The sequence below is a fragment of the Tamandua tetradactyla genome, chromosome 18, assembly GCF_023851605.1.
Source record: "Tamandua tetradactyla isolate mTamTet1 chromosome 18, mTamTet1.pri, whole genome shotgun sequence".
NCBI lineage: Eukaryota > Metazoa > Chordata > Mammalia > Pilosa > Myrmecophagidae > Tamandua > Tamandua tetradactyla.
The window spans coordinates 72,018,590-72,046,369 of record NC_135344.1 but is presented as its reverse complement, the minus strand read 5'-3'; the positions used below and the strand labels follow the sequence as shown (position 1 = coordinate 72,046,369).

Below are 27,780 nucleotides of genomic sequence, written 5' to 3'. Positions count from 1 at the left end.
TTCATAAATACAAAATTTTATTTGCACTTCATTAGTGTAGAAAGACCACAAGGCTTCTCAATACCACAACACTCAAGACACGCCGAGTTATTCAAATACATAATTACTTATTTATCTTGACTAAACAAAACAGTGCAGTTTAATAAAAGATATACCAAAGAGTTCACAAATTCATTACCAGACCCAAAGAAAAAAAAAAGAGCACAGACTAGGCTTTACTAGGAATAAGCTCTACCCAGCAGGGTGAAGTGCTATCATTACAAAGGTACAGGGTGTTTAGGTAAATACAGGTATGCTCTTTGATATAGTAAAATGTATCTCTTTAAAATTCCTTTAAACAGGATTTATTCAGGCAGCAGCGTTGTTTTAAAATCTTCTACTACAATTTCAAAACCACTTCTTTATTGAATCTCTGCAGTTCTTAAAAGTACAGGGTATGTCCGTCAGGAAACCGTGCCGATGATGCTGCAGCCTCAGACCAAGTCAAGTTCAGTCTCTCTAAACTAGTAATATTCTACCATTACATAACATTAATAAATAATCTTAAATGATGGCTATAAATGGATCTTAGCTTTGTGGCAGAAATACTCCAAGACTTCAAAGATGCTACAGCGGTGGAGAAAATGTCTTGTAAATAAAGAAAAAGCACTTTATGATAGCATTTTCCAAAAAGTCTTTAGTTTTACAAATTTTCTTTATAACAGTAAGCAAAGCACCACGTTCTCTCTTCTTATCAGAATATCTTCTGTCCTCATAATATAATCAACAAGGACAATTATATTATTTATTTCAAGAAACATTATACCTTGTATTTCTCCCGTTCTTCATATTAGAAGTACTACGTTTCCCAGTGTATGTGCACTAGTCACTGGGGTCATGAATGAAATATAATAATTTGGAGGGAAACATGGAATTTATAACCAAAACTTACCCAGGATTGCATATTTACAAGTTAGTGTATAGCTCTGATTTGGATTACAAAGTGCGAAAGGAAATTGTCAAAATGATTGTAGTGCAGAGTAGAGTTATTCCCCTTCCCAGGAAATGTTTCCGCTTTGTCTCCAAAGTAGCAAATCAACAGCATCGGACGTGGGGTCTTGGTGGAGGCAGTTCTGGTGGAATCTCAGGCTCTGGTTGTAAGGAGAGGATACTGTTGGACAATTCGTTCCTTAAAATATCCAGAGGCATCTCAAAGACAAAGGAAAAACAGAAATAAGCCTCTTTTTGATGAATACGTTTTAATGACACAATGTATACTATGCCTGCTTCGCAAACCATACAATAATAAGAACAAAAATATTGTTATGTACAAAGTTCTCTAATTAGTACTAAATAAAAACTAGGTTCATGGAGCTTTATGTCAAAATCTAACACTGCCCAGCCTATTTTATACCCGAGACCAGCATCATAAATACTTGATGTTTATAAACACTTATTTTCATAGAACTAAGTATAATGAAAATTGAACACATGAAGGAATGAAAAAACAGCTATGCATTCTGAGGGATTTTTATCATTATGAAGAAATTACCTTTGGCAATTACATAAACAAAGATTTTATTACAAGCTTCTGAATTGATGGCTGAACTGAATAGATTATACCTAATAATAATACAAATAAATTTAAAGAAAGTTCTTAGTAAAAATGTCAGTGTAAAGATGTCGGAAGAAGTGATGGCTGCTCAGTGAAGCTGTCGAGCAGTTTTCTGCAGTTCAGCACCGTGAAAAGGCCCTGGGACTGGAAAGGTGCTCCCAGGAGAAAGCAGAGCACCAAGAGGAATAAACAAGTACCAACAGCTCTTGGCTGAGCTAAGAGATCTGCGCACTCTGCAGGTTTCCACTGTCTTCCTCTAACTACATTCTCGTGCGAAAATGGGAAAAAAGGAAAGTAAGTGTCATATAAACATGATGTACTATTATACCATGCTCAATCATGCCACTGAAGTGTATCTTAATGCTAAGCACAAATATAATACAGCCATACTCATACTGATGCTAAAAACCCAGGAAGGGCAAACAGCTGCTGTGACAGAAAGCTGGATACCTTCAGCCTGGGTAACAGCTTTAGCTAGGTTCTTGGCCACAGAATAACTACTATACTTTCCTTTCTACATAAAAATTATCAATGAAAAATAAAGAAAACAACAATAACAGGTTTTACATTAAATGCTTCCAGATGGGGAGATTCTTTTTTCTTTTAAACTTTTTATTTTTACCTTTTTCAGAATGTCATCAACGAGTTTTAGAAATATTTCATCCACATTGAAATTATCCTTGGCACTTGCTTCACAGAACCGCATCCCAGTTATCTGCTGTGCGAACTAAGGAAAAAAATACATTTCTATGTGTAGGGTGCAATACAGTCGAGTCTAAGGGCAGCCTGCGCCTTCCGGGACCTGGGAAACCACAGCTTGTGAACTCTGCTTCAAAGTTCAAACAGCTGTGGCCTGAAGATATATAAAGCCCATTAATGCTCAAATAGAATTTCATGAAGATTCTAACATTGTAAGTAATAAAACAAAGTCCCTATGATGGTTACAGGTCCTTCAAATCAAATTATTTGCCCAGGTTTCTAAAACTGTAATGGCACATAAAATGTGCATGTAAAACGTGAATATCAGTGATTCTTTCTCCATGAGTGAATCCTCAGCAAAAAAACAAGGAAGTACATCAGAGTGAAAGAAAACTATGAAACCAATTTTTACAGTTTAAAATGTTTTGTTATAAAAATGTCAGATTTGATAATAACGTAGGTTATACTAACTTTTTTTTTTCTATTTCAAAATGAACTTAAAGGAGCAAGAAGTTAAAAACAGTTAAATCTTGAGAAGGATATGAATGAATAATTCTATCTATAATGGTTTCTTTAAAAATCTGCTAATGATTGCTATATCTGTATTACTGTGTGTACTTTTTTAGATGTTTGAAAGAATACATCATTACAAATATGCAATTTACTAAAGAAAAGTATATTGAGTGCTAAGCATATCGAGTGAGGGCTGTGGTTGCTTTTTCATGCCCAGGCAGTCCTCTTACCTTTTCACCTTGCTGCCTGGTGATCTCTCTGTCTGCTTCACAGTCCAACTTATTTCCAACTAAGAGAAGTTCTGCATCCTCTGAGGCATACTGTGGAATTAAGAAAAAGAAAAAAAAAGCTGCATTTCAACGACAGGCACTGTTATACACTGATGTGGAAATGAAAATCAGGATGGGAGTTTTTCATTTCTGCTCTCATCGGTCCCTTCCCTACAAAAATCTGTGAGCCACAACCATGTCCTGGGCAGGGCCAGCTGCGTGGGGCATAAGCTGGTTTTCATGGGGTCCCGGTACTACAGGAACAGGCATTTCAGAACTGTGCTGGCAGTCTCTGACTCAATAATTTCTAAGACTCTTTCCTAAGGAAACGATTAAAAATCTAGGAAAAGCGCTATACTCAAAATGGTGATCAACTGAAAAAAATCTAGACGTCCAATAAAATATAGAACTAAGTAAGGTAAGGTACATCTAAAATGCCGTCATTGAAAAAAAAATCATGCTTTCTTTGGAAGAAATTTAATGACACAGGAAGATCATCAAAATGATAAAATGTTTAATGAAATTAATAGGGTATAAAATTAAATGGAGGGTGGGCCATGGTGACTTAGTGGCAGAGTACTCGCCTGCCATGCTGGAGACGGGGGTTTGATTCCCGATGCTTGCGTATGTAAAACAAAACAAAACAAAACAAAACAAACAAAACAAAACAAATTAAAGGGAATTGCAGGTACACAGGTGGTTCAGTGGTAGAATGCTTGCCTTACATGCGGGAAACCCAGGTTCAATTCCCAGACCATACACCACCCTCTCCCCCGAAAAAGAAATCAAATGGAATTATGATTTCAAGTCAGTTTTTCAGGATGGTAGAGCTATAGATTTTTTAATTTACTTAGTGTTTTTCTTAAATTTCCAAATTTTATATAATGAGAGGTACTGTTAATTTTATAATTAGGGAAAAGGCTACATTTCTAATTAAAAAAACATGTATTTATTGGCACAATATAATTTTTCTTCTGAAAAAGGTTAAGACTTTGTGGGGAACTCATTTAATTTTCTGTACTCCAAAAAATGCTTCGAGACAGTCCACGCTGAGACAGCGAGGCCCTGGGCTCCCGTGACCTTCTGCAGCCGGGAACTGTGGTGAGGACTGGGACCGCTGCGGGGTCACGGGCACTCGAGAGGGGACAGGCGGCACAGCCCAAAGAAAGGCAAACCCCAAGGGCCAAGCATTGAAGGAGGAGAGCCCTAGAACCCAAACAACTGGAAAGAGTGTTCAACCCCAGGACTCGCTCGCAGAGAAAAACAAAAGACTCGAGTCTGGAACGGGGCCCTTCGGAGTGAGCCACTCTTGGGTTCTAAACTCACCAAGTTAGACCTGGGCATTTAGACTGCGATGAGGACTGCCCCTCTGGTCTCCTCAGGAACACCTGCTGGGGCATGGCAGGGAGGCAGCCAGGTCCCACAAGCAGAGCCCAGGAAGCGAGGAGTGGGGGGTGGGGGGGTCTCAGGTCTGTTGTGTCTCTGCAGCCCGAGTCCCTGACGCAGTGTCAGGGCCGCACACTGGCAACGTGTTTGGTAAAACCAGCAAAAGAATAGCTTCCAACTTTATTTGCCTGTTACGCAAAGGACCTAAACATCAAATTATTGCATAAGGAGAAGAAAACTCTCAAAATGTGACCAACTGTATATAGCACATCTTATGCCCAGCTGCTTTGCCATCCCCTCCTGGGAGGTGAACCCACAGTTTACATCAATCACATGGACCCAGGTTATGTGTATATACCTAATCAAGAGGAAATAATAATTTCTCTCTCGTTCACGTGATGAGCTAAAGGACACCTGTAATTTTTGCAGGCAGATGTCCGCAGACAGCTGAGGAGATGCTGTGAGAAGGCCATCTCTCCTCTAAGCTTTACTCTACAGACACTGACAGGACATGGCCTCACTTGAACTTGACACAGGAGCAAAGCTGTATGCCCAAGTCCATGGAAACACGTTTGGGCTTTGAAGCCAGTGACCCAGGGGACCAAAATAAAAGTCCTCATGTTATTCTTTACCAGCTGCATGATCCTTTGCGTTGTCTGTAACACAGGGATATATATATATATAGTTCTTGCTGCTGCAGGTCTTAAGATGGACTAAATAATGTTTGGTGTGTAAAAGCAGGCTCAGGAAACAGGCTTCCCCTCCTTCCTTCTGTAACAACTAACATCCATAAGTAAGGGTGTCAGTTCCCATCTGATGAAAATCCCATGCCTACCTTATCAATCATTTTCATCCACTTGGGCAAATCATCAAATGTCTCCTTCTTAGTGATGTCATACACCAATATGATCCCCTTGGCACTTCTGTAATAGGCTGAGGTAATGCTGTTGAATCTCTCCTGACCTGCCGTGTCCCTAAGAAAGAGCAGAAAAATCAGTTCCCAAACAAGTAAAGCAAGCCACCCCATATACCACTGCAGACATACACTACAATTTCATTTTCTAATGGGAAGGGACAAAAGTACCACACCTATTGTGTTCCTTTCCCCCTGTCCCTGATGGCTACTGTTCAAGAGAGCAAGGAAAATCCAGGCTGACGACTAAAGCTATATGTGAGATATGAAGTAGCTCTGTTCAGAGGTGTACCTGGATGGCTGGAGAAGGATTATGCAACAAATTACCCAGAATATCTTTCTCCTCTAAAAGGTAGAATATCAGCAATAGGTATGCTCACACCTATCAAAATATATGATTCTGTCTTTCTAAATAAAACAGAAGGAAAAAATTTTTAAATAATAGTACTAAAAAGAAACCTTTAATAGTTTGTATTTTAGGTGATTTGTGAAACAATTCTAAACAGATCTGAGAGCAATGATGACACACAGGGAATCTCACTTTTACACAGATGCTCAAACCCGCACACACTCAAACCGAGATGCTAAATGGTAAGTATCCTAAGACTGTAAGAAATGCATGCCCTCCAAATCAACAGGAGTTTAGTTCTCATTTCAGCCCCCAGTGCCAGTGCTAAGGGGGGGATAGGAGCAGCTGTGGCAGCCTATCTATTACTATTTCCTTGAGCAAAGGAGAAAAAGGATTTATGCCTCCAATCCTGGAGGCCAGGACTACCACCAGCAGCACAGCTGCATGGAGACAAGGCAGGGCCAGTTTCTGGATGTGCTTGACCTGGGCCGACTGTCACAGCTGGCTTAGTCCCCTCTCCAGGTAACTCCTTGCAGCTGTGACAACACGCAGGGCAAAGCCATTCCTGCGAGTGGTGGGAGTGTTCCCGAGCTAGTAACCAGTGAAGAGAAAGATAACCAACTCTCAATTTCTATTTAAACCAGGACGTTGAGGAAAAAAAAAAGCAAACGACAAATTTTATAACAAAAAGACAGGTGATTCCCACCACAGATATTAAAATTCTTCACACAGCAAAATCTTATTTTTTTCCCCAAATTGCTTTTCTAATGTGAAAATTCACACAGAAATATCATTAAGCGTAAAGTAATTTTTCAACTCATGACTCATCTCTTAAGAGCTAATATAAGCAAACATAACCTTTATAATGGATTTTTTTTTACCTTCTGGGCTAAAATTACAAGAGTATAAAGTTATTTAATACTACACATTACATAATGTACTCAAATTTACCAGCCCCTGCAACCATTCAACTTTACTCTAAAAGGCTTAAGACCCCAGTTTACTATATACTTTGAAGGGAACTGATATAGAAATATAAGAATAATAATAAAGATATACAGGGAATTGAGTACTGAACTGATATTAAACTGCTTCAGTTTTCTCAAGTATTATGCCCAAGTCAGTTCTTCCAAGTATTTTGCTTCTATAAATTGGTAAAATAAGAGATAGATATGCTGTTATTTCCTGACTTCTTTTCAAAGCATTAAAAATTGCTCACCCAAAAGGAGGAAATAATAAACTTCCCCATCTGGGGAACTCCTGATTCGTGCAAGCAATGGGGACAACAAATTCAATAGGTTGAGCCCTCTATCTTGAGGTTTGACCCTATAAACCTTATTCCTGCAAAGGAGAAGCTAAGCCTACTTATAATTATGCCTAAGAATCACCCCCAAGATAACCTCTTTTGTGGCTCAGATGTGGCCTCTCTCTCTAAGCCAACTAGGCAGATGAACTCACTGCTCTACCCTATAAGTGGGACATGACTCCCAGGGGTGTAAATCTCCCAGGCAATGTGGGATAGGACTCTGGGGATGAGGTGGGACCTGGCATCATGGGATTGAGAAAACCTTCTTGACCAAAAGGGAGAAGACAGAAATGAGACAAAATTGTTTCAGTGGCTGAGAGATTTCAAACAGAGCTGAGAATTATCCTGGAGGTTATTCGTATGCATTATAGAGATCTCCCTTTTTAGTTTATGGTGTATTAGAGTGGCTAGAGGTAAGTACCTGAAACTATTGAACTGTATTGTAGTAGCCTTGATTCTTGAAGATGACGGAATAACTAGATAGCTTCTACAAAGTGACTGTGTGATTGGGAAAACCTTGTGTCTGATGCCCCTTTGATCCAGGGTATGGACAGATGAATAAAAAATAAGGAAAAATAAATAAATACATAATAGGAGGGGATAAGGGATTAAAAAATCGGGTAGACTGAAATACTAGTAACTACTGGTCAATGAGAGGGACAGGTAAGGGATATGGGATGTGTAAGTTTTTTTTTTTCCTTTTCATTTCTTTCTCTGGAATGATGTAAATGTTGTATAAATGATCATGGTGATGAATACTCAACTATGTGATGATACTGTGAGCCACTGATTGTATACTATGGATGGACTGTATGTGTGTGAAGAATTCTCAGTAAAAATATTTAAAAAAAAAAAAAGACTCACCCATTTGGGGTGGACAACAGCCATTTTGGGAAGCTCTGTGGCCAGCAGTACTCTGCGGAGAGCCATGGAGGGGGGTCGGGGTAGAGTCCTGGGCACATAGGCTCTGTCCTTGGATGTAGGAACTGGTTTTTTGAAGAACTTAATCTTTCTGAACCTTGCTTTTCTCACATGTAAAATGGGGGAAATGACAACGACAACGAGAAAATGCACAGAAAAATCTATTTCAGCTTGCCACTCTCCTTTAACCCATACAGATGTTAAGTTCAGATTTTGCTCATAAAATGACCAACAGTTCCCTGCTTTTCAAAATCCTACAGAATCAGTCTTGTTATTTTGTTAATGCCTCCAAACAGAATAGGTATCCAGAGGAAAAGGGATATCTAAGAGGTTTGCAAATAGAGTAAACTTCATTATTCTCTGACTGTGAATTTGTAATCTAAGAACTCTGTTCTCCAGGCTGAAGTCAACCACTGCTGCGTGAAGAACACAAGCCCCACAGCATATAGCAACTGGCTGAGATATATTTCTCTATGTGAGAAGCCAAGAAATGGTTTTGAGAACTATCATATTTTAAATTAGAAATGAGGCTCTTCTCATCACTGAATAAATACAGCAGAGCTTTTGATTAGGAAAGACTAATAAGGAAAACAGTGTCTTTAAAAATGATCTATAATTCAGCTTTTCCCAAAATGAGTCCCAAAGAACCCTAATTCTGTGGCATACTGAAGGCATGATGAGAAACAGGTGTGTCATGTCTTGTAAGTTGGGGGCAATCGAGCACATAAAAAATAAGCCAGAATTCTTCACTGCAGGGTTTCCAAAAGCCTCTAATACAACATGCGAGTTTCCGAAAGGGGAAGATAATTTATAACATTTTCCAAATGTATCTGTTCAAAGAACACTGTCTTGCGGCTGCTATGGTTTATGGCCTCCTTCAGTCTAAACGTCTGTTGGGGACTGAGATATGTCCCCTCTAAAGACATGTTCAGTCCTAACCCCCAGGCCTGGGAGTGTGAACCCATCTGAAAACAGGACCTTGGTGAGGATGAGGTCAAACTGAAGAGGGTGGGCCTTATTCCAATGTGGCTGGAGCAAAGGAAACTGGACAAGGTAGTAGAAATCAGAGGAGACAGAAAGAGACAGACTGCCATGTGATGGACAACTGCCAGAAAGCTGTCTATCACCTAAATGCTACACACATTCAAGAAAGCAGGGCCCTGCCAACACCGATGGTGGCTGGACTTTTAGCTTCCAAACCTGTGAGGCAACAAATTCCTGTTGTTTAAGCCAACCCATCCTAGCAGGCCTGGCAAACTAAGATAACTTCCCATCAAATCAGCTTACATCAGTGATGTTATTAAACTTGATGGTAAATGCATTTGCCTGTAAAGCCAGGCCACTTGCTTTGTCTGAGAGGATACAAGAGCCCACTGCTTTGCTCTACTGGAGGTGTCAGGGGTGGGGATGGGGATGGGGGGCAGAGGTGGTCTGCTTTGTTTGCCAGGGCCCAGCATAGTGCCTAACCACAGCAGGCAGTTAACAAACACTTGCTGGAAAAAAGGATACACTCCTAAGAGGAAGAAAGCTGACGCCACTTCAAGGCAAAACAAATGACTTTGGGACTTTATTTTTTGACTGAGAAGTGCCCAAACAAAACAAAACAAAATAAAAAAAAAACAGGAAAACTTAAGAATATATTAGATAGAGACTGAATTCAGGATCTTTAAAAGCACCTTACAGCCCACATTAATAGGCAATGTCAAGGCAGCTGAGAAGAAACTGACTCAGCATTTCATTTATATAAAGGATCAATGAATAAAAATTTCTCTAAGCCTAGGCATTTAGCAGCAGACATCTATATCTCAAATCAATAAAGAGTTACATCTCTCAGAGAGTAGTGGTCCATTCCATTGCAAGTTGTGGCTTGTTTAGATTAGGATTTGATGAAATATCTTTAATGTTTTAAAAAATATTCTGTGCTGTTAATATATTAAGAAACATCTCCTATTTATTTAAAAAGCCAAAAACAGAGCGCATTATTCTACTCTGAAATTTGCACAATATAGCTGCACTGCAAATTTAAATAGCAAGCAGATACAAGATCTTCATTGCAGCATTTTTGGAACTACACATTTAATCTTTTCTAAGTAATTTTAATGTGGCTTTTAGTCTAAGTCAATTCACATTCATTTCTCTACAGATTCAATGAATTTAGTTAGGATCCAGAAACTGGGAGCTAAAAAACAGAAATTAAAGATAACAGAAATTTTTAAAGAAAAACCCAACAACTAAGAATAGTAAAAAAGCATTTCTGATGTAGCTAAAAAAAAAAAAAGTTACATGAATAATATACTTAAGAAGCTTAAAAACACTGAGAAATCAGCCCTCTCTATTGGTTTTAAGTCAGACACACAAAAGGGAATATGGACCACTAAATACACTATCTGAGGCAATACACAACTGCCCAGGTAAATGAGCAAATCATTTTAGTTTACAAAAATCCCAACAAGGAAACATTAAATAGTTCACTACTTCCCAGTTATGGCCATTTCTTGATTACACCTTTTTGTGCCTGGTTCTAAACGCTTCAAGTAGAAAAGCCTCTTTCTTTTAAAGACTACTCCACATTCCCAAAATATTTGGGTTGCAAATGTTTATTTCCTCTGTATATTAAAATCTTCTGCTATCGTATATGCACAAAGAACAGGGTAAATGAAATGTCCTCAGTACAGCAAATATTTATTAAACACCTATATGTCAGTACCATAAAAATCCTGAACAAGTCTCCACTTTTCAAAAAATGAGATGATAAAATATCAATGTGTTGATGTTTTCATCTTTCTTTGAAGATGTGGAACCCTGATTACTTTCCATCTTTTCTCCACAGATTTGAATTTTCATGATAAGGACAGCTGATTTCTAGAAAATTGCAGTTTATTAACATCAGTTAGTTGTCATGTGATCATATTCTTATTTGTCTCTGTTTCTGATGCAAATTGAAAAACTCCTGAAATTCTGTTTCCCCAGGTTGGTAATATAATGATATTCATGCAATTCAAAAATTCTTACACATTGTGTTTAATATACCCATTTAAATGATGCAATTGCTAATTTGCAGGGCAGGAACCAATGTCTAAGCTGTGAAAGGCTCTTCCTCTTCTAAACAGAACAAATGAACCGAGCTCAATACTAACAGAAAGGAGGCTAGTTAAAATACAATTTCCCAACAATACAGACTGGAATGATTTACAGAAGAGGGATTCTTAATTGAATAAATTTAATTTTATATCTGCGTAAAGGAAGGGTATGAATTTCATGGCTTCAGGTCTATTTCAACACAGCGAACTGAAGTTCACCTTGCATAATATCTAGCACAGCACTTTGGCTATAAATCCAAGGAGCATCAGTTCATGAAACTATATGATGATCCATTTTGTTTTACTTAAACTTTCAGAAAGTTTGGAAATATTCCAAATACACATTTGGAAATACTTTAAATACAGAGATAAGAAAAAAGATCCTTTTGTGATCATACATAATCAAGGAACTGAGAAATGTGATAATGATATTTGTACCTTTTGATACTTTAGACCTTTAGGAGTCTATAAATAATATTGTGTTATATGGCTATGTGCAGAAATCATCAAGAAAAAAATGTATTTCTTCTAAACAAGAACTCTCCACTGAAAACCAGCCGGCAATGCTACGTGGACTTAGGATCTAAGCCGATGAGAACAGAGTGCAGCCCACTGTGCCTCCTGGAAGAGTGCCACTTCCATCATGCTGGCTCTGCCATGGTGTTGACTGATGACAGAGGATGATGATCACCAGCCCACGAGACAAGGCAGATGACACAGCAACAGCCAGGGATGGCTCATCAAGTTCGGAAGAAGTCATGTAGCACTCCAAGGGCCAGGAATTAGAATCTCTACCCCAACACCTACTTACCTCTAACCTACTGGCAAGCAATAATGAATTTTCATCTTCTAAATAAAATATTTCAGAAGATAAAAATCATACTTCTGAGTTTTTCACGTGATTCACAGAGTGGCCAGTGTATTATGAATGTGTCATTCACTGTGGAAAATCCCTTCAGGAAAAGATAGTTTTGACTTTCTGACGGAATCATTGGAATATTCCACAGGGAAAGCATGCAATCAACCTTTAAATAAACTCAATGAATCTCACCTCTCTTTTACATATATTCTTCAATAATGTTGTAAAAAGTTTCAAAAATGGAGAGAACAAAGGCAAAGCAGTAGGGAGAAGCAGGGGAAGAGCAGTTTCTGGAGCAGACATTAAGGTCCAAGAGAAAAGTGGCTTCTGAAGGCAGCCTCATACAGGGGAGGCGATAAGGCAGGACGCTCTCAGATCAGACTGGAGGCAATGCAGTTAGATTCCAGGAGTGTCACATGTCTCCCCAGTACCACAGCCTGGGCGGACCTACAGTCTGCATGTTCCAGGGAGCCTCACGGCACATTTGGACTTACTCCAATAAATCAGGTCACTCCCGCCAAAGGTGAAAATTGAAATAGATAAAATACATTATATAAGGTATATCTTTTTAGTTATGCCACTGCCATCAGGCATGGCCATTTTCCACAAAAGCAAACTTTCCAAATGTCTAAGACTAGCTGCACTGCCCTTTGTGAGACCATCTCTTCATCAGCAAGTACTGTACCCACTGGTGTTAGGTACAGAGATGGGCAGACCCCAAATCCTTCCAAAAATGGGCTCTTTATCTTAAAGGATTTATAATGAGAAACAGCAGCTTACAAACAAGACATTTTGTTGCCATTTCCAGAGTTCAAACATGAGGAGCAAATACAAAAGAAAGTTTGCTGCCTTTCCAATCAAGAGCTAAAATAAAAATATATATTTTAAGCAAGACTATCAATGTTTCATAATTAAGTCAAAATAAACACACACACACACAAAAACAAAACAAACAAAACAAATCTTTAAAGTGAGTTACAGATAGTCACAGATGACCAAATGAAGGTATTACCTGAGATACCTCCGTCGGCAAGCAACGCTGGCTTGGCTGCAGGTGTGCCCACACAGGGACATGGATGGAGAATGAAGACATGCCACTAACATTCAAGCATTAGGTGACCGGTGATGCCACAGATGAAGCAGCAATTAACGCAGATGAAAGCAAACACACACATGGTGGACATACAACCAGAGCTGAGGGTGTCCTGCCAAGAGGAGTTAGTAAGCTGAGTACGCTGCATCTGTGTCATTAAAACAAAACGGCATTCTCAGAAAACCACAGTGGCACCACTTTCACACCACACTGGACCCAGGCTCTTTGCCTACAAATGGCACTAGCCACAGAGTGTGTCCCAGCACCACCTGTGGACTGTTAGCCAACAGGAAGCTCTTGGCATGGAACAGTTTCAACATAGATGGTTTAGTCTCTCATTTGGATTAGGATTCGAGAAGGCCGACTGCTGAGAAAGGGCTTCTCTTCAGCAAGGGGCCTGAGTTCACCCTCCAGTTGGCATCATGGGGATCCACCATCACATGGCAACAGTGGCGCAGTGGGCGGATTATGCCAGGCCCACAGCAACAGTCACACTGTGCCACTAGGTATGGTGATCATCCCATGCATGATTTGCCTTTAAATTATGCAAATGTGGGCATGAGCATATTGGATTTTCTTTGAATACTACTGCATAAAATAATATTAAAGACATGAAGACAAGCATGTGAGCCATCATTTTAGTGATGACAGTTTTGATACGCATGCCAAATGATTTGGAAATAGAGGCATGAAGGCTCCGAACTAGTCATTAAAGTAACAGTCTTCTTCTCACAACTCCCCATGTGCAAATGGAGTATGAAATAAGTAGACTCCCTTGTAAATTAGCTCTTGAAGGAAGCACTGTTTGTTTTATTTTAAAATGAGGAAAGAAGAAAAAAAGTGGGAGAGGCAAACCAGCTCAGTTAATTGTATTAGACAAGCATACGGACTAGTGTTAGACACGCACAGCACGTGACTAGGACACTCTTTCACTTACCAGATCTGTAATCTGATTTTCTTTCCTCTTAGCTCTACAGTTTTGATTTTAAAGTCAACACCTATAAATAAAAGAAAATACAAGAAATAAGAAGCATACCAATAAAGAGGCAATTTTTCCTAAAAATAATCCTATTTGCAAATTTTTATTTACGTACCAGGAAAATGGAAAGACAAAATACTGATATTGCTAGCTATCAGTAAGGAAAAGGCCAAAGTATACCCACCTCTGTAACTGTGAGTCCTACTCACACTTAGCTACACAGTTGTAAAAGACAACTGTGCCATGTTTTATCCTGAACTGTCTAGCGTTTGGTGCTTGTAATATAATTTATTATTGCCACAAACTTAGCATAAAGATCATCTTAAAATTACATATAAAAATGACATTAACCAAATGAATGGCTTTCAAAGAATGTTATCTTAGGGAAAATTCTTATGTGGAACACTGGAAACTTAATCTTGATTTCAAACAGTCTTAGTCTAAATTTAGAAATGACTGTATTAATGATTTTAGTATTAACAAAAAAATGTGGTAAATAAAAACACAACTTCTTTATTATATCATCAGTAGTGCAAAAGAATTGTTTTTAAATTTACTTATGCAAATTAACTTACCTAATTTCAATTTTTACTCACTTTGATATAACTAAGTAAACTATCCTGGGTCATTATCTTTTTCCAATTCAGCTCTTCAAGCTTCAGATACATTTCTGAAAACCAAATTTGTATTTGCATATGCTACCTTTTTATGTTTCTCAGTTATAGAAAAATCAGACATTTCAACAAACTTTTTACACATTTCCACAACTAAAGAAAGGAAACGACAGGGATGCTGGCTGAATTTGAGAATCAGGAACACACTCCCTACAAGCACCATTTCCCGACTGCTTCCTGCAGACCCTGAGTTTTTGATAACACCCGGAACATAACAGGCAGTGAGGAGACATGTGTTGGCTGGAAAGGGCACCCGCACACTGGTTCCCGGGTTCTTCACCCCTGTGAACTGGGCTAATGCTTCAGAGTCAGATGATGTGCTGGAGGTGAAGTGGAAGACATGTGACCAGCCTTTATAATTAGCAACACCGCAGACACCAGGCAGTACCCAAAGATATGTTTACAACTGCAGGGGTGGAGGGCTGGAGAGGTGCCCACCTGAACGGTCAGAAGCCGTGTAAATACAAAATGTCACAGGCCGACAAGGCCAGAGAATACTCAGCCACATTTCCATTCTTGATGCATTAATCTCACACACCAAACACAATTTCATATGTCACTGAACAAAAGTTGATTAATCCAATTTCACTTTCAGTTCGACCTGAATTTTTTTTCAAAGTCAAATGACTCCGAGATGGCCTTGAAATAGGAAGCAGGATTTGTGCACACCAATATCTTTCAAAAGCATCTGCAGTGACTCAATAAGATAACACCATAACTGGAAGTGATGTTCTATAAAACACAAAGCACAAACCGGATATATAAGCTAGGTTCTGATTTTAAAAGGCATAGACAGCTCAAGGACAAAACACTGTCTTCCTGACAGTAAGAAAAAGGTAGGGTTTTACTGCCGTAAGGTTACTGTGGCAGCAATTTAAAAATTAAACTTTTCTGTCATACGACCACTGTTCTTCTTTACTTTTGTTTTGTTACTTTTTTTTTTTTTTTTTTTTTTTTACATGGGCAGGCACCGGGAATTGAACCCGGGTCCTCTGGCATGGCAGGCAAGCGTTCTTGCCTGCTGAGCCACCATGGCCCACTCTGTTTTGTTACTTTTAATGTTTTTTTTTCTTAATTTTTAGTTAAGAAAGCTATAATTTCATAAATCTTGTCATAGTGGCTGTTACTTCATTGAAGAGAATTGGCAGTCATATCTCTCTCATGAGCTCTGCTTCAAATCAATTAAAAGAATCCCTTGAAACAGACAGAGCAGATAATTTTTGTTTCGTTTATGTTTTCTCTGCTAAGAATGGTTCTTTTGAATTTGAGCATGTCAGATGCTCTTTTTCAACTTTCAGCAACTTTTCCAATTCCAGCAGTCCTACAGTAGGACTATTTTGTAACCACAAAGTTTAATTAATAAAAATAATTAAAAATTATTTTTAAATTTTAAAAAATATTTTAAAATATTTTAAAAAGTATTAAAATCAGGAAATAAGGGGTTATATCACCATATGACTATAAATACATTACAGATTTTAATTTAAAAACAAAAAACTGAACATGACTAGAATTAAGAGTCTGTTTAGCCAAAATGAAGAATATCTAGTTTTAGTGAATAGATTAATTACAATAATATCAACAGCAACAACTGAAAAAACACCCAGTAGCTCAATCTAAAATTCCCTAAAAGAAAATAGCTCATTAAAACAGTCCTATCTCTTAGATGAAACATTCTTTACCATATCTAGTAGCCATTAAAGAAGTTGTAATCTTTGGAAACTTAATCTAATTCTAATTCAATTTTGGCTTAGAAATATTTTATACTTGTATCAGCCTATACAATGAACTAAACATTTCTAAAAGCTTCTTAGAGCAAAAATCAAAATACCTTTTAATACTGTTTATTTTTAATATTTGGAATAGATGTTATAGAAATCAAAATGACCCTTGATAAGTATTTCGGTAACAAATCATCAATAGCCTCAAGTATTCGGCGGAAGTGTCAGCACAGAAGGCTCCTCTCTGAGAAGCACTCTGGGACGGAGGTTACAGAAACAAGGCACCAAGGTGGGTGGGGAAAGCATCTCCTACAGGTGCCCTGTTGGGTCCCTGTCGTGGGGACACTGACCAATGGCTGCCCTCGCAGAGCACTGTCACGCAGCCTACGTGGTGCCCCTGGTGGCAAAGGGCCTTCTCTGCTGCCTTCCTTCTCAGGGACTAGGAACCTCCCTTCCTGCGTCCCAAACCCATCCCACCCGCGCCCAGCTTCTGCCTGCACCCCCCCTCTGGGACCCACACTCTCTCATAGCCCTGGTCATGGTGTTCTGTGGGTCTCAGTTGTCCATAGGCTACCCCCTAAGGACGCAGCCATCTTTGACTCCCTAAAGCCTTGGACATGCCTGGACACAGGAGCAACCCAAAAAACATCTGATGAATGGAATCTGCTCCCTTTTCCTCAGCAAATGCTGACTGTGTCAGGAGAAATGCTAATTTGGCGGCGGGGGCGGGGGGGGGGGGGAATTAGGGAAATTCAGGACTGAATGCGGGAGCAAAAGCATACTTATGTGGTAGAAATGGAGTGCTGATGCATTCAAGCTCTGGCTGGCAGAGGAGTAGAATGGAAAACAGCGAGAGGCTATGGACCTGGCACACAGACACCAACCTAGAGACGGAGCATCTATTTCTCCTAAAATTCAGAGTATTGACTATAGAGCCTTAAGGAATGGGACACCGTCTCTCTGACCCTCAGGTCCGCTCCAGCTCCACTTCCGTGCATAAGCCTGGCACGTGAAAACCACTCCGCACACTGCAGAGCCTACATAAACTAAGGTCTCCTTCATCTGTTCTACGATGCTACCATATTTCTCCACTTACAGACAGAAGAACAGGTTTCGTCACCATTTACCCTTGAAATAAAATTTTTCAGTGTAAATTATAGACCAGTTATTATACCTCAATAAAAATAACTAAATGGGGACAAATCAAAGATTTTAAAAAAAAAGGAAAAACATGCAATAAGCATCTCAAGTATCAATAATCATTTGAAATAAAGATTATAGATTTTTATAGTTACAGGTTATGAAGCTGTACATGATAAGCACTGGGACTTTTCAAAATCAATTATATCATTTTATAAGTTGCCACTGTACAAGATATTCCTAACAGAAATAAGGGGGAAATTATTAGAACTCAGTACTATTTAAAATAAGGTCATATTTCAAAATACTAAATAAGTGGTTCCTGTTTCAATGTACCAAGTGCCTACTTATTCCAGGACCCACAAGAACTGCCAACACAGGAGGTCCAAGTCCCACAGACCATGAAAAGTCAATTCGTTCAGACAGCACGTCTTCCCACAGCTACCTATCTACTGACCAGAGTCTCGCCAGCCTCCTTTCAACCTCTCTCAGGTGCTGTTCCTACCCCTGAAGGATGATGCCATCTTGCCTGTTGCACGGGCCATGTTATGACCACAGCATTTGAAAAATGGGAATTGGGTCGCCTCTACCTTCTCCTAGATTGGGTGAAATGAAAGGAGGCTCCAGCTACTGGGAAATGTGGGAAACATCATGTCAAACCTCTGCAGGGCACGGCAACCCATCCCTGTATCTGGGGCTCAGGAAATAAAGGTCCTGTAGTAAACCCTGCTCCTGAAGTCCCAAGTTCAGCAATCCAGGACTCCACATATGTGGATGACCACAAGCTGGCTTCATGTGGAGTCTGAGAATTGTCACAAATTAACAGAAAAAACAATAGAAATATGGGAGTGGGCTAAACGACCCACCAAAGCTCCCACTTCCTGGCTTTTTAGATTGCAAAAGGATGCTAAAGTCTCCTTACCTCCCTGGGCCCACCTTGGAAGGACAAAGATCTTCCAACCCGTAGAGCTCAGAGGACACTACCACAGGAAGTCCTGGGGCTGTGGGGCCAGTGTGCTCTCTCCTGCCAGTGGCCTCTCCACTTCCAGGCACATGCCCTCCATGACACACCACACAGAAGTACACACATGCACAGACCACAGACATGCAATCCACACAGCAACCCCCCCACATACACACATACATCACTCACATACATCCATTCAGCTTTTCTTCCCATCACCCAAATACTCTTTACAGAATTGTGTGAGGTTTATTTTTGTCCCTCATGGGCTTTCAAAACATCACTTGACATTTCTTAGGTAAATAATCTACTTTAAGTGAAATTCCCTATGTCTACCCATAAATGTGAATCATGACCATAAGTATTATGTAGTAAGTTAGAGGGTGAAGGTGTCCATCAAGAGAACTGTTCTGATAATAGGAGCTGCCCTCTCTTCAAGCAGCAGGTGGTTTTACCAATTTTATGGACATCTTTCTGAATATAAATTTTTTTGGCATGGGCAGGCGCCAGGAATAGAACCCGGGTCTCTGGCATGGCAGGCAAGAATTCTGCCACTGAATCATGCTGCACCACCCTGAATGTATTTTTGTGGTGCCTTCAGAAAGGACACAGGTTACAGCCTATCATCCCCACCCTTGCTGCATCACCATGTCCTCTCTGGGCCTTACTTTCCTTTTCATAAGAATAACTATGGCTGACATTTACCAAATGCTCTGTGCCAGGTACTCTGCCTTGCATCCATCCCATGGGATCCTCATAACAGCCCTGTGAGTTGGGTACTAATATTCTATTTCAGAGGAAGACACCAGAGCTCAGAGAGGACAAAGGGATCTGCCTAAGGGTATATCATATGCAGGCGAGCCGGAGACCCCTGATCCAAGTGGATACCACTGCCCACAATGAAACTGCTAGAGCACAAGTCCGATGGGCGAAGAGAAAAGTGCAGTGTGTTCTGCAAATGAGCCATCACCTCCACGAGTAAGTGGTTCAAGAGCAAAGCTGGTACTGTGCCCTCTTGGTACTGGTCTCCACATACCTCAGCAGTGTTGTAAGAAATCACCATAGGCAGTGCTAAGAATTAGGTAAATCAGGACTGTACTTTTTTTGTGTGCTGGGCTGTAAGAAATTATGAAAATGAAAACAGTAAAAATAAAGAGAAGCTTCTTTCTTCACATTCCTTTGTAGCAGAAGCAAAATGAAAACAAACACACCAGAAAGGTCCCTGTCTGAGCTCACAGCTGAATGAAAACTTCCTCCTTTTCCCTTTAGTTTCCTTCTCCTTCTTTCTGACCACCAAAGAACTGGAATTTCAACGAGAATACAGAGTTTATTTTACTTCCTATTTTCAAGGAGTTGAAGGATTTTCAAATACTTTGAAGTAAGTCTCAAATTGAAGGGTGAGTGTGCTGTGACTGTCAATTTTTAATAACTACCTTAAATTTGTAGAGTGGCTTTTCTTCCCAAGATATATCTTATATAATGTTGTTCAATTTGGGATATAATTTTCCTATCGAGGGGGAGGATTTCAAGTATGAAATGAACTTAGCATTCAGAGCAGGTCCTCTGAAATGTGCGATGTCAATTGGACGGGGTATTTTACCCAGGTCATGTGATACTTTTGATACTTCACCTTCATGTGTGTATTTTCAGTATGAATCTCTAAAGGATTAGGATTTTTGTTTTGGAATGTTTCAGAGTCTTTGTATTCATAGCATAAGTTAGGAGAAGGGATCAAAATTGAAATTTATAATTGCCTTTTCTGGGGGCCAGACACTGATTTCTTATCCCCATCTTATTCCCATACCATGAGGAGGGGAAAACAGGGGTAGCCACACTTTTTCTCTTATGTAGAAGAAACTGAGGTTAAGCCATCTTCCTAAAGACACAGTGACAGCCTGTGGTGGAGCTGGGGTCTAAACCCACAATGGCTTGTCTGACTCCCAAATTCCCACTCTTTTCACATGCCACACCACCTGCCGGAGCATCTAGAAGGATGAGATAATGGCCAAGGAGAAGGGCGAGTGCTTTTTTCCTTACGAAAAATTAAAAGCAGCAATTTGTGTGTAGGTGTGTTATTCTCCAGCTGGTCAAGTGGTAAGGTTCTACCACACCCAGGCATGAAGGGGGAGAAAAAGCACTTGAAAACTGCCAGGCGGCCGGCCCGCGGGGACAGCTGCTTATTTACAGGAGACTGCTTCTTCACCAGAGTCCTGAAGCTTCTACAGTAAATTAAGGTCTGGGAAAACTAGGAGACCTGTCTTTTTGTTTTGCTTTGTTTTCAAACGAAGAAAGTATTATGTAAGCCCCCAAACAGAACAGGAGAACCTGTCAATTTGGAAGGGTTTCTGTGGAATATATACTGTTCTTTAAAGGTTATGCTCCACTTCCCTGTTTTAAAGGGTGAGGACCTTCTGAAAAACTCAAATTAGGGCACTACTTTAGGTTTGTGCTTTTGGTTCTTCAAAAATATTTCCCAAATGTCAAAGATGTGAGATAAAAGGACAAAAGGAGGATAATCAATGCCTTCTTTTGTTGAAGTACAATAGCATTTTACCTCTTTTATAGCATTTTACTATGGCTGGCTCCATGACTCACTTCCCCTTCTGAAAAGGACAAGCACCAGGTAAGCAGGCATGAGCTGTGCACCCTATGAAATGGCGATCAGATTGGAGTTTCACAAACATATAAATTGCCACTCAAACAGTATCTGCTGAGTGATTACTGTCCAAAAATATGTCTTCTTTACCAATTCAAACAAATGCTTAATGAAAACAATGTATCTGGCACCCAAGGCTACAGAATAATTTGGACCTATCAGTTTTCAAAGGAACCTTCTCTGCTTTCTAAGTGCCATTCCAAGATCTGTGAACAGATGGCTTCTGGCAGATTTCACAGACTGGAGGGAAAGAGGCCATCGCCAAAAATCTGGAACTCTATCATGCATTAGGTAACCTTTCCTCTTCACGGTGGGCCTAGTCTAAGTGAAGATTCCTGAGATCTAAACCCAGGTCTTTAAAAAAGATTTTTATTCAACTGAGACAACCTGACCCCAATTGAATGCTCACATCTTCTCTGAAAGATAGCTACTGTATTCCACAAACACTGACATGCTCTCTACCAGCATATGAATTTGCAGTGAATTCATTAAATAAACCTAATTACACAATACCTAACATATGCTGTATAAAAACTTGATGTTAACTGGGCCACATGCGTTTCTTTCCCACTCATACACATCTCCCTGAGTCACTGTGTTACATCATCTTGGCTTGGATCTTTTGCACAAGTTACTCTCCAGATGGATGAAATGACACTGGAGAGCTGCAGCATTTCGGCTTATGGAGTGAAAATTCTGGATGACGTTCCCCAATTCACTTACCAGGGAAACACTTGAACAGATCCTGCATGGCTTGCGGCCTGCATATGATCACGGAGGAGTAAAATAAAACATATAGTTTAGGATTCTAATCCAATGTAGATGCTCACTCTGGGTTTTCTAACAGAAATTTCCGACCTAAGTTTCTAGAATGAAGTCCTGGTGGTAAATTTTCCCCTGACGACCTCCGCAATGCTTCTAGATAAAGCAATGGCATTCTAGCAGACTGCATTTATGTCATGTCATGTCATCTTCAAGGCCAGAGCCACAGTTAACCTCAGGGTCCCCAGTGTTAGGGGCCTCCTCCCACAGGAATGGATGCCCAGATGCACCCTCGTCTAAACTCAGTTTGTAAGGGAAGAGTGAGGCAAAGAGGTCAGGGACTAGGGCCAGCAACTGAGGAAAAGAGGGCTTCCATACAGCAGCATCATCTCCTAAGACCAGCAATGCTCAGGGACCTGTCTGGGAGTTTTTAAGAGCATTGCTCCAAAATGAGAAAGAATTAAGAGAAAGTAGTAAGGTTGTCAGAACTAAAGTTCCTTTTTTGTTTTCTCTGATCTGAATCTTTTCTTGAAATATTGGTTATAGTATTTTTATTTATTTTTTTCAAACACGTTCTTACTTGGCATATTAAAAGAATTGGTAAGCATGTGTTGGCCTCCAGTATTGTGGTAGAAATTTTACTGTCCATGAAAATCAGAATTCTGGTCTAGGCAGTTTTACTTCTACTTTTTCTGCATTTCAATAAACTCATTTTATGGAATTTATCAATATTTTACAAATAAGTAAATGCTCAAAATAGTAGATTGACTATTTTAGATAAGAAAGGCAATTATTAGAGTATTATTTTAATATCCAGAAGGCAAAAGACAATTATGACAGGGGCTTAGTAAAAAACAATTTCATTTGATACCACGTGACAGCTATATATTGTCTTTACAGGGCTGAGGCAAGGACCAAATCAAACAATCAGGAAAGAACTTCAGGGTGCAGGGACCTTTTCCGTGTGAAGCCATGAGCTCTCAGTACTTTCAACAAAGGTGAGATTTAAATCTCAAAGTAAGCTATGGAACAGAGTCAGAAAAACAGAAAGAACTCATTTCTAGTGTAGGCCCTGACTACTCCAACAGTGGATAAGCTGTTTATCCTCTCAGAAACTTGAGTCTCCTCATTTATAAAGTGGGGAGAACTTTCAGGATTGTTGAGAACTAGAGAGTGCACCCTGCTGGCACATGGTAAATGCTTGGCAAATGGGAGTACTCTCTAACAGGACATTATATTTTACATGCACAGACAACCAAGTTACTTATCCTAAGTTACAAACTAGTTAGTGGCAGAGCAAAACCAAGGGCCCAGGTTCCACATAGGACATGGCTTCCAGGGATGAGCTGGGCGCTGGCATGGGATTCAGAATGCCTTCTTGATCAAAATGGAGAAAAGAAAAGGAACAAAATAAAGTTTCAGTGGTTAAGGGATTTCAAATGGAATTGAGATGTCATTTTGGAGGTTACTGATATGCATTATAGATATTCCTTTTTAGTTTCTAGTGTATTAGAATACCTAGAAGAAAAGCTTGAAACTGTTGAACTGTAATTTGGTAGCCTTGACTCTTGATGATTGTATATCTATACAGTTTTTTTGTGATAACTTTGTGATGGACACTCCTTTATCCAGTGAATGGGCAGATGAGTAATAAAATAAAGGCAAAAATAAAAAAATAATGGTGGGGATAAGGATGTTTTAGGTGCTCTTTTTAATTTTAATTTTTTTTTTTGGAGTAATGACTATGTTCCAAAATTGACTGTGGTGATGAATGCACAACTTATACGATGACATTATGAGCCACTGATTGTATACTTTAGATGGATTATAGGGTGTGTAAAAATATCTCAATAAAACTGCATAAAATTGGCCAGGTTCCTCATTTCTAATCTGCTTTTTTCTACAATGCAGTGCTGTGGAAGCAGGGTGAGGTATCTACCTGGTAAAATCGTTTCAATCCAAAGTAACAGCATTCTTACTGCTATAGTTCACTTGATTTTGTAGGCTAATACACTAGTTTCCAGTACTGACATAGAAATAAAACAAAAACTACATATTTTTATGGCAATATTTTTGAAATATACTTCTTAAGGCTTATTTACCTTTTCAGGTTGATTCTAGGAGTCAAATGGGAGGAAGCTAGAGCAAGAATCCAGAGTTGCCAGACAGAAATGGTTTCTGCAGCTTCCATTCAGAAAGCAATGGTATGTACGCACACATAGATGCATGGGAGATGGTTACATATAGTTCTGACATATATGTCGGTATGAGGAAAGGAGTGACTCAGGAATATCAGATAGTTGTAAATTTCTATGGCCAGCTAGTTTCCCCCCCAATTCTTACACTTTAAAGTGCTGCCCCTGCACTTTTAAAAGAATTGTCAAATTAGGCTAGTCATATCATACCAAGTAACTCAATCCCATTACTACAAAATCACATCTGAAAATAATACCTGCTAGGCAATTTCCATTAAGTAGGCCAATTATTAAAAACAATCTTTTTTTTAAACTTCTTGTACCCTTGTGAATTTTAAATCAAATTAGTCTCCAATTTGAAAACAATAAAAAAATCAACATTTTGCTCAAGCATAATTTTACAAAGCAGAGAACTCATCTCAAACCTCTAAGGCTTTCCACCCCCATCTCAATCACTTAAAAAAGGTACCTGGAAAAAAATTAAAAAAAAAAAAAAAAGGCACTTGGTGGGGCTACTCTCTTTTAGTCTGTGAATGACTCGGCACTGGTAACGTTAGAGATGGATGGTCTCCGGCTGGAGGCGCATGGATGTGCCTGGATGAGTCTCTCTGACCCTCTGCTGTGTGCCAATCTGCAAGTCTGGACAGGGTAAGGGGAAACAGCCACCACGGAAGAGATTCCTTCTCCCAGTGGAGGTAATTATACCCTATGAAGATGACATTCAGGTGAGGCAACCACAATCCCACACCACACCCAGCACCATGCTTAAAGCGCATTTTTTTCTAAAGGAACTCAAAGAACGAGTTTATCTTCTCAGCATTTCAGGGAGGAGGAAGCCCTCTTTGACCAGGCCTCAGCTGACCCCAGATGGGTGGCACATCTCCACGACATCCCTGCCACTGTCCTTATACACCTGGAATCCACTTCCCCACAAGTTCGGATCACTTCTGGACAGAGACCGCATGCTATTTATACCTGAATCCCTGTGGGTAGCACAGCACCCAACACACAGGAGGTTCTCACTAAATGTGAGTTAGGTGGGAGGAAAAAGCAACCTGGAGGCAGAAATCCAAGGGGGTCTACTGAGAGCTTTCTTAAATTGTTTGAGTATTCTGGATCAGGACAGAGGTTATCATCTTTCTCTGAATTCCACAATAAACATTTACTGAGTCAAGCACTTTAGGAGGACACAAAAATATGCAAGACATAAACCCAACTGCACAGGAAACTCCACGGAGAGCATGCATGTGAGTATGTATTTATGTTTGTTTTTAAAAGTATACATCACACAGTATACAACTATGTGATGATACTGTGAGCCAATGGCTGTACACTATGTATGGGATGTTTAAGAATGTATGTGCTTGTACGTTGTTTTATCAATAAAAATTAAAAAGAAAAAAGAGAGACAGAGAAACTGTCTGATCTCCATGTTTCACCTCCATCCACCAAGCCTATACTGACCTCTTTGCATCACAGTATTACCTCTCACTTTTATATATTTAAGTGGGGCGCTACAATAGAGTGATAATTCTGAATTGTTTTTAATCCTACTTTATTACGTTGCATACTAAAATAGCACTGTGCACTTCACTGGATGGATTACCAACTCCCTGTAATCTACAGGATCCAAGATCATGTATGTGAAACAGAATTATTCTAATGAACTTTCAATCTCAGACTCCAAGGCCAATATTTAAAAAACAAATGGGGGTGGGGTGCGCAAGGGTAGTTCAGTGGTAGAATTCTAGCCTGCCATGTGGGGGACCCGGGTTCGATTCCTGGTCCATGCACTTCCCAAAAAACAAACAAACAAAAAATTCAACAAATGGTGCTTGAGTAATGGGATACTCATGGAAAAGGAATGAAATGTGACCCCCCCCACCAGACAACATATAAACAGGGTTCTGAGAGCGCATACATTTCCAAAATGATCTATTCCAAAAAAAGGAAAGAATTAAGGGAAACAATTTCTTGAAAACAAAACAATCGCAAAACTGGGGATTTAATTTTTCAATCAGACATTTTAAATATTGCATTGCTTTGTCACACCACAATTTAAAACCAGTTCACCTCAAAATTGTGCTACACTTTTTAAACCTCACATACCCATGCCGTTGAAAATACCGCTGGTTACAATAATAAATGTCAATTTAGATCCAAGCAAGAGTTCTGCGAAGATAAGTAAGACAAAGTGTTGTTCGGGTCAACTTCGGAGCACAAAAATGAGATAAGGACTTCCAATTAAAGCAGCCAGGGCTCTTTGAACCTCAGACAAGTACACGGAACGATACTTGTAATTTCATATTTCAAATCTAAATACCATCCCATGTTTCTTGGCTCTCCCAGGGGTAAATCCCCTAACCGCATTATCACTTAACCATCCCAGCGACGCCAGTCCCCTAGCTTTGACATTTTTAAGGGGTTTTTCACAGAAACAAACGTTACCCACACCGAGGGACAGCCTCAATGTCAAGTCTTGTACATCCGACCTCATAACAAAACTTTCTCTGCACTTTTCCTTTCAGACCCTGACGATATTGTACCGCCCGGCCTGACTGGTACTGGACGCCCTGTTCCCACTTCTGAGAGTCACTGGGTTATCCTGAAGTCACGTTTAAGTACAAAATCGCTCTGCCCATATTTACATTCAAAGCAAACTGTTGGAGCATAGTTTTATTTTTACTAGTCTCTTACAGAGTCTCCATAGCGAACTCTTAACTTCATTGCTTCGGAGCATCATAAAAATTGGTCCCCACTCTCGAGTTAGCCCTGTTTTCAGTGGAAATACTCCTCCTTCTTAGGCAAATTTTACAGATCGAAACTTGCTCCAGAAGACCCCCCCCCCTCGGCCTCTCTGTGCAGGGCGCCACGGCGGCGCGGGCTGGCCTTTAGCTTTACTCTCTGCACGCTGCCCGCCTGCTTCCCACCTCGCCCTCCTAGTCTAGGCGAGCAAAGCAAGAAGGCTCCGGGGTTTGCAAGAGGCTGGACCCGACCAGCGCACGACGAGGTCGCGCGGGCGGACTCTGCGGGAAGCGTCGTCGGCTCCTACCGGGGAAGAGGGACCGGCGCGAGGAGGCTGAGGTAGGAGAGGATGTGAGGCCGAGGCGGGCCGAAGATCGCCGGCCGGCTCGAGGCCTGAGACCCGAAGGGCCGGCAGGGGAGAGGGCCCACCTGCCCGCGCGCTGGAGGAGGGTCGGGGGCGGCGGGCCCTGCCTTACCCACGGTGGACTTGCAGGCCTCGCAGAAGGTGTCGTCGGTGAAGCGCTCCATCAGGCTGGTCTTGCCCACGCCGCGGGAGCCGATGATGATGACCTGCAGCTTGAAGTCGGCCGGCCGGGGCGGCTGCTTCCTCCGGCGGGCCTGGCCGCCCGACAGCGCCGGGGAGCCCGCGCCCAGGCCGCCCCCGGCCCGCCTCTGCCGCGCGGCGCCCGGATCCATGCACACATGCGGCTCCCGCGCGGCCCGCAGCCCGCCGCCGCTCGCCGCCCCGCGCCCCTCCTCGGCCCCGCGCCCGCCGTCCGCCTGCTCGAGCGGCTCCGGAGGCCCGCGGGCTCCGCGCTGCAGCTGCGCCGCCGGCCCGGCCCCCGCGCCCCTGTCGCCGCCGCCGCCGCCGCCGCCGGGAGAGGAGGAAGGGAAACAGCCGCCCCGCAGCAGCGGCAGCAGCATCCCGGACGAGGAGGGGCAGGAAGCGGCGGCGGCGGCGG

General features: G+C 40.8%; 1 protein-coding gene across 1 annotated transcript; it reads right to left on the bottom strand.

Moving 5' to 3' along the window:
* RAB12 (RAB12, member RAS oncogene family) lies at positions 1-27,780 on the bottom strand. The gene is made up of 6 exons (XM_077135954.1): positions 27,295-27,780; positions 13,920-13,980; positions 5,297-5,435; positions 3,037-3,126; positions 2,217-2,321; positions 1-1,188 (listed from the first exon to the last, which is right to left on the bottom strand). Exons 1-6 carry the CDS (start codon positions 27,740-27,742, stop codon positions 1,075-1,077), a joined length of 957 nt encoding a protein of 318 aa, XP_076992069.1. The 5' UTR covers positions 27,743-27,780; the 3' UTR covers positions 1-1,074.